We start from the raw sequence: 13191 nt of genomic DNA, 5'->3' as shown, positions 1-13191 counted from the left end.
GGAGTAAGAAGATGATTTACTAGCTTATTCCTCAAACCAAATACCCTACAAGTACATGATTTTTGTCCGTAATTTTAGAATTCAAATAACCAGCTAACTATTAGCTGTAGTACATTTAAACGACCTCCAAAGCTAAAACACTCCACGCTCATCAATCGATTGAAAATATCATAGAAAGTGACGGAGTACAAAGAATATTTAACACACAACAAATTAAATTATATAATAATAATGCATGGTGTGTGTATATATATAGAAGTAGAACATTGTCTCAAATGGGAATAAATTGTTATCAAATGAGAATAAATTACTAAGAAACATGCACATGGTAAATAATGCATAATACAAAGTCATACCAATTGAAATCCCCCCTAGCTGCAGCGTCATGAAGGTGCGAGTGTTGCGGCTGGAGTAGAGACTAGAGACCGGTGTGCACTCTCTATAGATAATAGCCTCTGGATGCCGAGGTAATCGAAGTCGAGGTGGTACGGTGCTGTGGCTTGGAGACACACAACAATAGCTTCATTTTCAGAGGGTTGACGTTCGAGCATCAACGACCAGCGAGACGACGTAAAAGGGACAACAACAACTCTGTGGGCCTTCTTGTTTCTTTTCGTATCCTATCATCGAGGAGCCCCATCAAGGAGGCCGACAACAACGCACACGTCTATACCGGTCAGGGTGGTCGTGCCTGCCAGAGGAACCAAAGAGACAACGGTAGATCCAGCCCGAGAAGGATCACGACAGGAAGATGGTGATCCGGCCATCCCACTGTGTCTTTTCTTATACCGCTTCTTCGTGTAAAAAATATAGGAAAAAAATTTGGTATGCCATCAAATTTTATATTCATTCCTTGTATGCCACTAATTAGCATATAGATATATTTTATATGTGTATGATATGTAGGGTCAATGACACACAATGAACGAGTATATTTTCCAAATGACATAGAGAAAATTGGTCCAAAAATATATATTAGATGCATGCAGCGTCAAAACGGCAGGTAGTTTATGCCCCTGTTTGTTTCAGCTTTTTGCAGCTTCTGGTCAACAGAAGCTGCTGCGGGCTGCCAAACGCTCAGCTTTTCAGCCAGCTTCTATAAAATTCGTTTGGATAAAAACCATTCAAAATCAACATAAATACATTATCGGTTGAGTCGTTGCAATAGTAGAAATCCGTCGCTTTCTAGATCGTAAGCCATATGGACAACTTTATCTTCCTCCGTACGTAATCCTAATGATACCTAGATTATCTACACAGCCAGATTTTCCCCATAGCCCGATTCTCAGAAAAGCTGGTCAGAAAAAAGCTGAACCAAACAGGCCCTATGGCTCGCGAAGAAACTAACAAAAAGTGACTCGTCAGACCGGCTGGTAATATAATAGGCATGGAGTAAAACCGCTTATACAAGCTCCGTTTACACCACTAGTGGGGTGCACGCGTGTAGAGACTCCGCGCCCATCTCTTTCAGAGATGAGACGACACTCCTGGCCATACAATAAAAAGCGACAAGGCAGGATGTGGACAGTAATGGGTACAATAGGCTGAACCCTCCTGGGCAGCAGCTGTTTAGTGGGCGAGACAGTGTGCTGATTTGCAGCTAATCCGTGGGCTGCTGGCGGAGCAGGCTTTGTGCTTGCATCTCATCTCATCCCATCCATTGTGTCTTGTCAGCAGCGAAAATGCCCGGATGGCATGGGTCAGTGGAATTACTATTATTTTGAACAATTGGACGGTCAGTGTTGCTGATTGAAAAAGCTTCTGCTGCCTCAAAAGGTCTTTCTGGACAGCTAGTCAGCTACAGTATCCAAGTGGGAAAAACAATAAACCTGCAGCAACAGCCTAAACAGCTCCAGCCAACTGTCATCTGTACCGATCACAATCGAAAACAAACAGGGTCTAAGTAACATTTGAGGTCGTCTATCTGGGCCCTAGTTTGTCCAAACCCATGCCGGTATGACTTGCTTGCCAGGCCTGGTTTGCCAAGGCTAGATCGGCCCATACTCCGGCCTTTCAGTTCATCATCACTTGTCCGTTTTCCTCTGACGACACCCCGAGCCCGAAGAGGCGACTCGTTCCCCTCCCTCTGGCGATCTGTCTCCTCTGCTCCCCGTGCGTCGAGCCGTCGAGGCTTGGAGGTCTCATGGTACCCGATCCCCCCTCCCCGCTGCAGAGAAACAAGCAGCCGGCAAAGCAGATGAGCAAGTCCTCCTCGCATCGGCCGAGCAAGTCATCGACACCATCCCACGCTCCGGGACGGTTAACTCTGAGTCTGACCAGCCCCTTCGCGTCGCCGCTGCTTCTCTTACTTACGGCCGCCGCCGCCGCCGCTGTGTTCCTCTACTCCCTGACCGCCGCCCGCTCGTACGGGGCCCGCGGGGAGGCTCCTCCGCTCTCCTCCCCGACGGTGGAGACCATGGAGAGAGCGCGCGCCATCTGGGAGCTACCCGCCGCGGGGCCGGCCAGGGCGGTCCTCTTCGTCGCCCACGGCTGCCGCTGCCGCCCGGAGAACTTCTGGCCGCCGTCCCCGCGCTGCCCGGGGTGCGTCGGCCTGCCAGAGGACGTCGCCATCACGGACCGCGCGCTGCGGAGGCGGTTCGCGGTGCTGGCCGTCGCGAGCGCCGGGGAGTGCTGGTCGCCGGGGAAGGAGGTCGACGTCGCCAAGCGGGTGATCCGGTCCTGGGCCGCCAAGAACGGGCTCGAAGGCCTGCCGGTAGTCGCCCTCGGCGCTTCGTCCGGCGGGTACTTCGTGTCCAGGCTGGCGGCCAAGATGAGCCTCGCCGCCGTCGTGATTATGATCGCCGAGGGCGCGTTCGGCAGCTCAGCTGGCGCGCTTCCGGCGGTTTACCCTCCCGCGATGTTCATCCACATGCCGAAAGATAAGCGGAGGGCAGTGCTGGTGGATAAGAATTCCAAGATGCTGATGAAGAATGGCGTTGAGGTGAAGGAGCTCCAGAGCCTCGAGCTCCCTTTGACGCCTACTCTGCTTTCCGAGAGGATACCTGGGCTGGACCGCGGGCTATCAGAAAGGATCTGGACAGTGTTCAGGGAAGAAGCTTTCGTTGATGACAAAGGATACATGAAAGAGGATGGCCGGGAAACGCCATGGAAGGATGCATTGGTCAAGAGGGGCCTCTGGGAAGAGGTGTCTGCGTTGGCTGATCACATCCAGGAAGAGCTAAATCTTGCTTATGGATACCACGAGATGACGAGCTTACACGCTGATGAGATGTTTGATTGGGTTGACAAGCACTTGAGATGAGGGGGCTATGGTGGATCATTTCAGCATCGGTGCAGCTTCTATTAAACTAGTTGGAGAAATGTAGGGGAATGAAAATCATAAACTGGTGACACAGAAGACACGCACAACATATCCATCCTAACATTCGGATGAACTGACTTTATTATGTGAAATGTGTCGTGTTCACTACTTCCAGCTTGCTCTTGTGCAATGGATTTGTGAAAAGAAGTACTCTATCCGTCCTAAAATATTAGTTGTTTTAACTTTTTAACTTTTATGTCTATGTTCAAATAGATGATGATGAATATAGAGACATATATAAAATAAATACATTAGTTATTGTATGAATAACTAAAAATGTAAAACAAATTTTATTTTGGGACAAAGGGAGTATATATAGAGATAGTTCGGTGAGATCTTTCTCTGATATGCAATGTGGACTTTCTGTTAATCAAAGATGAGATTTTGCATAAAAATGATCTTGTTTGTATCTGAATAATCACATGGGATCATCTTTTTTGTAAGCTGAGGATAAGATCCTGCATTCATGCTGCTTGAAATAACCTTTTGATCTGTGGAATTAGTTTTCCTTTCTGAACTTGGTTCCTCTCTTTCAGACACTTGTGAACTGTTGTCTTCATTCTCCAATGGTCCAAATAAGGGGGTGTTTGGTTTATTTAGTCATCCTTCTAAACTTTAGAAACTAAACTTTAGTCCCTACAATTTCTATTTGGGAGGCGCCTTTAATTATATTGATTGGCAATTTAGGGACTAAAAGTGTATCCCTCTTTTGAATTGGCTGGATTTGCAGGCTCCCCCGTGGGCTTTCCTCAATCCGTCCTCTTTTGCTCACCCTTATCCTTTCTTCGTTCCAAATTCTATACATTTGTGAACACATGGTTGATATGTGCTCTTATGGTTTAGATTGTGATGAGTGATTGTCAACAAGTGTAACGTCTTGGGTTGAGTTGTGTGGACTAACTAGGGCATGGACGTGATTGTGTAACATGTCTTTTGGTTTATGATGTGCAGGTGTGGAGTCTGGAGACAATGGTCAATGACGAAGTTCATATGGGTTCATGTCGAGGGATCAAAAGCGATGAAGGACGAACATTGGGTCTTGATCGAGGACCTAGAGAAGCCAGATGAGTAGCCATGGCGACTGACACCTAGGAACAATGACAGACGCAAGGACATGGAGAAGTGGATCATATATCGTCAACGTGGTTGGGGGCGGTGGGGCACATGTCAAGGATGTGGGGTGCGTACGGTACCCATGAGGATTTTGGTCGTTGAGCCTCAAAACCAGACAACACAACAATTCACGGGTTTCACCGAATTTGAGCCTCAAAACCCGACAACACGGTTCTAAAGGAAATCGAAGGCGCATGTGGTGTCAGCGCGAAAGGTTGCGTTGAGGTGAACCAACTTCGTGAAGAGTGTGTGGTCGTCAGATAAAGAAATCCAAGATTTGGTCCATTTTGATCCTGTATGAGTGGATAGACTTTATGTATCTATGAATAGTTTATGAAATATGAATAACCCTATATAAATAGGAGGAGAGAGTTGAACCGTTGAACTATCTCTCTAACATCTTCCTAGCTTGTAATCTTCATTTTCCTTCTCATTTAGTTAGGAAATCCTTAGATGCTTTGAACCTTGATATCTAAGTTCATGCAATATTGAGAAAGTGTGGCCATAACCTCACTTAGCCCTCTGGTTTTCAATTTGTGCCAAATTATGATGGGTCTTCTCCTCTTTACCCTTTCATTTTTTTGAGTTGATTTTTGGCTTTGCAAGTTTGGAAAGTGTCTTGGGGTTTATCTGTTGTTTAGAAAATGTCTTGGATTCATTGCAACATCTTGTATGAGTTGATCCAATTTATGGATAAGTTTTCTAACAGATTTGCACTTTTTGATAAAACTCAAGTTGAGTTTGAGTTTTCTGATTTGACTTTGAAGTTTTTATCCTTTTTATGCTCAAACTTTTTGAGTGGCTTCCCCTTCCTCTCTTCACTTTGTTCGCAACATTGGGAGGCAATTAGAGCAAATTTTGTTGTGCGTTATTGCTGCTCCACGTGCGACACTACCGCTCAGCCCTAACTCTTTTGGGTTTTCTTCTAAACCTTTTTGGAGCATTTTGATGGTCTTAATGGTTTTGGCTAAGATTACTGTTAGAATACCCGTTTAGGGTTTGGGGTCTTCCCCGTGTAATGAACATCTCACCCCTCTGTAATGGGCCTGGCCCAGTTTACTCGGCTTATTAATACATCACCCAACCCCTGTTAGGGTTAGGGTTTTACACTCCAATATGGTATCAGATTAGGTCTTTCCCACCCTGCTCTCTCCCAGCCGCCGGCTCCAACCGACGGCACCTCTCCTTCGCCACCGCCGAGCCGCCCGTCCCCAAGCTCGCGGCCCGACGCGCCGCCAGGAGCAGCAGCCGCGCCCGGCGCCGCTCTCTGCCCCGCGACCTGCCCAGGCTGCGGCCGAGCCGCCGTCCGCGCACTCCGCCGGATCCCCGCCCAGGCGCGCCTTGGACGGCCGCCGCCAGGTCTCGACCCCGGCCGCACTCGCGCCAGGGAGCCGAGCAGCCCAGGCGTCGACCCCGACGCCGCCCAGCGCCAGGCCGCCTCGCATCCGGGGCCGCACCCGCGCCCGACGCCCGACCCCATCGTCCATCCTTCTCCCCGGTTCTGGGGTTTGAGGCGGCGGACGGCAAGATCAGCGCACCAGCTCAGGCGCCGCCCCCACCGCCAGCTGCGCCCTTCCTGCTCGCGCACGTCGCCACCGTGTCGTCCAGGAGCTCCTGGCGGGAGGACCCGCGCTCCTGCTGTTTCGCGCCCGGCTGTCCAGTCCGCGCCTCCCTGCACCGGGTGACCGTGCCCCGGCCCAGCAGTGACACGACCCTCCTACACCGGTCGCCATGAGCTTTACCTCGCCCGCCGCTCTCGCAACTGTGCGCGTCCTCCTCCACGACGGCCAGCTCATCCGGGGCATGTTCGTGTCCTTCGATCCAGTCTGGAACCCTATACTTCGTGACTGCGTCGAGGTCCACCCTCAGGCGGGTCGTCACGTGCCTGGACCGCTTGTCTTCCCATGTGCTGCGATCGCCTCCCTAGCGGTTGAGCCCGTGTCATCTCCCTCCCTTCCTAGTGCCTCTGTCGGGGCACCTTCTCTGGCTCTCTCCGCTCACACCGTACCTTCGCCACCTCCACCTCCCCGAACCACCACCGATTGGGTGGTTGACTCCGGGGCCTCCTTCCACACTACCCCCACCACTAATTCGTTATTCCACTCCCATCCACCCCACCCCTCACATCCTACCTCCATCGTCGTCGGCAACGGTTCCACCCTCCCGGTCACCTCAGTAGGTACATCGGTTCTTCCAGGACCATTCTGCCTTAACGACGTCCTTGTTGCTCCCGGACTGACTCATCCCCTCCTCTCGGTTCGTCGCTTCACTAGTGACAACCAGTGCTCTATGGAGTTCGACCCCTGGGGCCTCACCATACGCCACCTTCCCACACATGTTGTGCTTGCTCGCTGTGACAGCTCCGACCCCCTCTACTCTCTTCACTTGCCCTCCACTCCCCACACCAGAGTAGCCTCATCTCCTGTACTTACTACTACCACCACATCACATGCTCTTGCTACTACCACCACCTCCTCCGCCATTTGGCACCGTCGCCTCGGGCACCCTGGACCTGACGTCATGTCCCAGCTTTCCGGCCACTCTGACATACCATATACTCGAGGCTCTTCTGAGCACCTCTGTCATGCCTGTCAGCTTGGCCGTCACTCCCGTCTTCCTTTTTCCACTTCCACGTCCAGGGCTGTTCAAGCCTTTGATCTTGTCCACTGTGATCTCTGGACATCTCCTGTTCTTAGCCTCTCCGGCTACAAGTACTACCTGGTCATTCTGGATGACTACTCCCATTTCCTTTGGACTTTCCCCCTTCGGCTGAAGTCCGACACGTTTACCACCCTCACTCACTTCTTTGCCTGGGTATCCACCCAGTTCCGCCGCCCGGTCCGTGCCCTGCAGTGTGACAATGGCCGCGAGTTCGACAACAACGCCTCCCGCTCTTTCTTCCTCACTCACGGCGTCCAGTTGCGTCTCTCGTGTCCCTACACTTCTGCTCAGAACGGCCGGGCCGAGCGCATGATTTGCACCACCACCAACATGATCTGCTGCCTTCTCTTTCAGGCGTCTCTCCCTGCCACCTACTGGGCAGAGGCCCTTCACACTGCCACGCATCTCCTCAACCGTCTTCCCTCGAAGGCGGTGAGCCACCCTACACCTCACTCTGCCCTGTACGGCACAACCCCTTCCTACGACCACCTGCGCGTGTTCGGCTGTGCCTGCTACCCTAACACTTCTGCTACCGCCCCTAACAAGCTTTCTCCTCGCTCCACTCGATGCCTCTTCCTCGGCTACTCCCCTGACCACAAGGGGTATCGGTGCCTGGACCTCACCTCCCACCGCATCATCATCTCTCGTCACGTCGTCTTCGACGAAGATGTGTTTCCCCTTGCAGGCTCCACCCCACCCACTGATCTAGACTCACTCCTCGAGTCTGATCCGGTTCCCACCCCACCCCCGGCGCCCCGCCTTGCGTCGTTACCCGTACCTCGTGCGGCCACGACACAACCGCTCGCGCCCCCTCCCACGCCACGCGCGGCCCCGTCGATCACGCCTGTGCCACGCGCGGCCTCGTCGATCACGCCTGCGCCACGCGCGGCCCCAGCGACCCTGCCTGCGCCACGCGCGACCCCGACGACCTTGCCTGCGCCACGTGCGGCCTCGTCGACCACGCCTGCGCCACGCGCGGCCCCGTCGACCCCGACTCGCTTCGCCGACCCCGCGCTCGTCTACCACCGTCGCAGCCACGCCGCCACCTCGGCGCCTGCCGACTCGGGCCTGTCGACGAGCACGACCCGCTTTGCCGACCCTGCCGTCGTCTATCACCGCCGCGAGCCGGCCATACCCGCCGCTCCCGATGTTCCGGCGGCCCGCGCCGCTCCCGACGTTCCGGCGACCCGCTCCGAGTCGTCAGTATACCACCCGGTCGCCATCCACCGCGACCCCGGGCACATCCACCCGATGGTGACTCGGCGCGCCGCTGGCGTTCTTCGCCCCGTCAACCGGCTGATCCTGGCAGCGGATATGACCTGCACTCCTCCGGACGCATCCCCTGTACCCTCCTCCGTTCGTGCTGCCCTCGCTGACCCACATTGGCGTCGTGCTATGGAGGAGGAGTACGCAGCCCTCCTGGCCAACCACACCTGGGACCTGGTGCCACGTCCACCAGGCACCAACGTGGTCACCGGCAAGTGGCTATTTCGCCACAAGCTGACCTCAGACGGCTCCCTCGACCGCTACAAGGCCCGTTGGGTCCTTCGGGGCTTCACCCAGCGCCCCGGAGTGGACTACGACGAGGCCTTCAGCCCCGTCGTCAAGTTCGCCACTGTTCGCGCCGTCCTCTCCCTCGCCCTCTCCTGCGACTGGGCGATCCACCAGCTCGACGTCAAGAATGCCTTCCTCCATGGCACTTTGACGGAGACTGTCTACTGCAGCCAGCCCACTGGCTTCATCGACGCTGACCGTCCGGATCTGGTCTGCCGGCTGAACCGGTCCCTGTACGGCCTCAAGCAGGCGCCACGGGCATGGTACAGTCGCTTCGCCTCCTACCTGGCCTCCATCGGCTTCGTCGAGGCCAAGTCGGACACGTCCCTGTTCATCTACCGGCGCGGCGACGACACCGTCTACCTCCTGCTCTACGTCGACGACATTGTGCTCACGGCATCCACCGCCGACCTTCTTCACCGCACGATCGTCGCCCTTCAGCGGGAATTCGCCATGAAGGACCTGGGGCCCCTACACCACTTCCTCGGCATCACCGCCGAGCGCCGGCCTCAGGGTCTCTTCCTCCACCAGCGCCAGTACGCCATCGACATCCTGGAGCGGGCCGGCATGTCTGACTGCAAGCCTTGCTCCACGCCTGTCGACACCCAGGCCAAGCTCTCTGAGGACGACGGGCCTCCGGTCGCCGACGCGACGTCCTACCGGAGCCTTACCGGCGCGCTCCAGTACCTCACCTTCTCCAGGTCTGACATCGCTTACGCCGTCCAGCAGGTATGCTTGCATATGCACACTCCGCGGGAGCCCCATCTCACCGCGCTCAAGCGGATTCTGCGCTACCTCCGCGGCTCCCTCGACTACGGCCTCCTACTTCGACCGTCCCCGACGTCGGAGCTTGTGGTCTACACCGATGCTGACTGGGCTGGCTGTCCCGACACGCGCCGGTCCACCTCCGGTTACGCCGTGTTCCTGGGCGCCAACCTCGTCTCTTGGGCTGCCAAACGGCAACCCGTCGTCTCTCGCTCCAGCGCTAAGGCCGAGTACCGCGCCGTGGCCAACGGCGTGGCAGAGGCCTCCTGGCTTCGACAACTCCTCCACGAGCTCCACAGTCCCCTTCAGCGCGCCACCCTCGTCTACCGCGACAACATCAGCGCGGTCTACCTCTCCACCAATCCCGTGCAGCATCAGCGCACGAAGCACGTGGAGATTGACCTGCACTTCGTCCGCGAGCGTGTCGCTGCTGGTGACATTCGGGTTCTCAGCGTCCCCACCACGCTGCAATTCGCTGACATCTTCACCAAGGGGTTACCGTCAAGTGTATTTTTAGACTTTCGCTCCAATCTCAACATCTGTACAGGATAGAGTTGTGACTGCGGGAGGGTGTTAGAATACCCGTTTAGGGTTTGGGGTCTTCCCCGTGTAATGACCATCTCACCCCTCTGTAATGGGCCTGACCCAGTTTACTCGGCTTATTAATACATCACCCAACCCCTGTTAGGGTTAGAGTTTTACACTCCAATAATTACAAATCAAGCTAAGAGTGCTTCAACACAAGATTTTTATTCACTCTCATTTACTCCCCTCCGGTCGTCTATTCGATCGTTCAACGTTCAGTTCCTATTATTGAACTTTGTTGTTGGACTGATGCAATCTTTTTGACTAATAATTTTGTCTCGACGCTGATAGATGTAAGTGCAATCAAACTCTAAATATGGGTTTTAGTGGTAATGGCGTGCAATTACATAACTAATGAGATCTATTGAGTTAACTAGCAGGTCAAAAAAAGAGATAATATACAATATGATGGAGCCCCAAATTACTAAAAGGACACGAGAATTGACTCAAGGATCTTTAAATTTATTTAATATCTTGAATTTGAGTATAGAAAAGGTCGTACTATTAAGGAAAATATAACGCACAAGCTTAAATGTGCAACCATATGCTCAAAAGTTCCATCATAATATCTTAAAAGTATAGCCACAACACGAAGCCACTTAATATTCATACTTTTGACTATATTGGTTTTAGCAACATCACTACTCTTGGAATGGCACAGTCGCTCTCTAGCACTACTGCATCCAGTCCAATACTATTGCATTTTCTCCAGCACTGCTGCAACTTGAATCTGGGAATACTATTGCATCTTGTCCAGCACTACTGCAACTTGAATTTGATCGTCAGGTTGGAAAGGGATACATCTATCACTTTCATATCCTCTAATCTGTGACTTTCGATCAAACCCCATTATTCTCAACCAGAAATTGCGGACAGAAAATTTGACGCCCAGTATGACTAGATAAGAAAATTTGACGGACAGACCAAGAGATTGCGGATATACTTTGAGGATAGATCAGGATTGAGAATTTGAAAGTGATCTATTTAGATTAGGATTCCTGTAGCTATGTACATGTTAGTTCAAAATCAAACCTGTGTCTAAATTGTGCATATATCTATACTTATGAAATTAGTTAGGGGTGGTGGATAAAAAAATAGACTAGACCTTTAGCTCTTTACTATTCCCTCCGGTCTAAAATATAATTCGTTTTAGACTAATCATATATTCATATCTATTAATTAAGTAACATATGAATGTAGGTTACATAAATGTCTATATTTATTGAATGTGGATAAAAAAGATAGGCTAATATATTTTAGGATATTAGATATAGACAGAGGATGGATATTTACACACTAATATATGTTAAGACTTTAGCTTGAACAACTGAATACGAACGAGAAATTTCTGGCTGCCGCTCACCACTGGGACTTCAGTGCTAGTTTCTCTATGTAGATTTTTTTTTGCATGTTGACTTTCCTGAACTATGATCCTGCAGTGAAATGTGGCATTTTCTTAGCAAAACGACACATTGAACAACAAACAAAGCATTAATATGTAATGGTTTTCTTTTCGAGATATAGACACACCCTAGGACGTGCATTAATTCCACACATAAAAGAAAATGGATCTTATAGATATATTGAGAAAATAGACCTGATCCCCTACAGTCTATTATCTATAGATATAGATATGGTGGTATACAAACGAAAGTGGCTTCCTCGGGTGCGCGCGTCTGCAGATATGTCGGGCTGCCGGCCGCCGCAGGCCCGCAGGCGTACATGACATTGATCACCGAAGACCCAAGGAAGAAGATTGAGATGTCGATCAACCCAGCCCGCACCGCAACGCAAAGCGGTGCTCTCTTTCGCTGGTTCGTGCAGAGCCATCGACTCATCGGTATGCATCTCTCCGCGGCCTCCACCTGTGCCTGCCGAGGTCAGCAACCGTATCACTTCGCCGCGCGCCGTGCGCCGTGCGCCTATATAAACCACCAGTTCCTCTTTGCAGCAGTACATACCATCCCTCGACCGGCCACCTCTTCCCAATTGCATCGCATCCCCAGGACTTGCCGGCCGGTCCAGAGACGGCGATAATGGGGGCTTCTGAGGTGTGGTCACCGGTGCCGGCCTGGCTGGCGATCGCCGTCGGCTTGGCGGCCGTGGTTTCCTCGTCGGAGGCTCACGTCTTCTACGCCGGTGGCCGCGACGGCTGGGTCCTTGACCCCACCGAGAGCTACAACCATTGGGCCGGGCGCAGCCGGTTCCAAGTGAACGACACCATCGGTAACTGGCTTCGCCATCTCTCCTCGTTTTGCCCTCACGAATGCCGCACAACCCGATGAACTGGTTGAGCTCGTAGCATGCATGTGACGTACGTGCGCCTTCCTCCTGGCTCGCAGTGTTCACGCACGAGGAGGGCGTCGACTCTGTGCTGCTGGTGACGGAGCAGGACTTCGACACGTGCAACACGCGCAACCCGGTCCGGCGGCTCCAGGCCGTCGGCAGCAGCGGCAGTTCGGAGCGTTCGGTGTTCAAGCTCGACCGGTCCGGCCCGTTCTTCTTCATCAGCAGCGACGAGGAACGGTGCCAAAAGGGCCAGAAGCTGTACATAATCGTGATGGCGGTTCGCCGGTCGACGACGCCGGCGGCACCGGCACCCGACGCGGCGTTCCCGCCGGCGGCTTCACCGGTACCCGATTCGGCGTTCCCGCCGGCGCCTTCACCGGTGTGGGCCTCGGCGCCCGACAACGCGCACGCTCCACCACCGACGGCGGGTGCGTCACGTTTGGACGACGGAGCGATCATCGGCTCTGTGCTTGGGGTTATAGGAGCTTTGGTGCTCTGTACCGTGTACTAGATCAGAAATCAAGACTCCAAGGGGCGTTCCGTCTGTGTGGTTTTCACCGTCTCTTTTGCTAATCATGTTTCTTAAAATCATGATTTTACAATACAATAGTATAATACAGTAGTTTTGATTACTTCCAAAAATACCATGGTTTTAAGATTTAAGAACATTGTAAACGTATTTAAACAACAACTAGCCATGCTATATATATTTTTTATTTTGGATTAGAGTAGAGTTTCTAATACTCTAAAAATATCGTATTATCTAGAATAACATGGTCATAAAAGTTCTACTCCAACCTAATTGTTTTGTTTATAATTAGCTTCTAGCACAACATGTACACTAAATATCATAGTTTTAGATACTTTGTCTCCAAACAAATATTGGTTAGAGTGATATAAAT

At 52.2% G+C, this 13191-nt stretch overlaps 2 protein-coding genes across 3 annotated transcripts; both read left to right on the top strand.

The window, feature by feature from the left end:
* Positions 1–1726: 1726 nt before the first annotated feature.
* LOC100217080 (uncharacterized) lies at positions 1727–4925 on the top strand. 2 transcript variants are annotated; one of them, XM_008674067.4, is made up of 2 exons: positions 1727–3469; positions 4274–4925. In XM_008674067.4, the coding sequence occupies exon 1, from the start codon at positions 2144–2146 to the stop codon at positions 3260–3262; it is 1119 nt and encodes a 372-aa protein (XP_008672289.1). In that variant the 5' UTR covers positions 1727–2143; the 3' UTR covers positions 3263–3469; positions 4274–4925. The 2 variants fall into 2 exon arrangements, with proteins under 2 accessions (XP_008672289.1, NP_001136922.1); NM_001143450.1 differs by lacking the exon at positions 4274–4925 and having other exon boundaries at positions 2074–3467.
* A 6792-nt stretch (positions 4926–11717) lies between these two features.
* LOC100280687 (early nodulin-like protein 3) lies at positions 11718–12915 on the top strand. Its single transcript, NM_001153606.2, has 2 exons — positions 11718–12226; positions 12343–12915. Exons 1-2 carry the CDS (start codon positions 12037–12039, stop codon positions 12798–12800), a joined length of 648 nt encoding a protein of 215 aa, NP_001147078.1. The 5' UTR covers positions 11718–12036; the 3' UTR covers positions 12801–12915.
* The last annotated feature ends 276 nt before the right edge of the window (positions 12916–13191 follow it).

The sequence above is a fragment of the Zea mays genome, chromosome 3 (assembly GCF_902167145.1).
Source record: "Zea mays cultivar B73 chromosome 3, Zm-B73-REFERENCE-NAM-5.0, whole genome shotgun sequence".
Taxonomy (NCBI): domain Eukaryota; kingdom Viridiplantae; phylum Streptophyta; class Magnoliopsida; order Poales; family Poaceae; genus Zea; species Zea mays.
This window is presented reverse-complemented; position numbering and strand designations above follow the sequence as displayed.

Coding starts and splice junctions, on each gene's coding strand:
- LOC100280687 (NM_001153606.2), top strand. CDS start 12,037: ATGGGGGCTTCTGAGGTGTGGTCACCGGTGCCGGCCTGGCTGGCGATC. Junction 12,227..12,342: donor CCAAGTGAACGACACCATCG/GTAACTGGCTTC, acceptor CCTGGCTCGCAG/TGTTCACGCACGAGGAGGGC.
- LOC100217080 (XM_008674067.4), top strand. CDS start 2,144: ATGGTACCCGATCCCCCCTCCCCGCTGCAGAGAAACAAGCAGCCGGCA.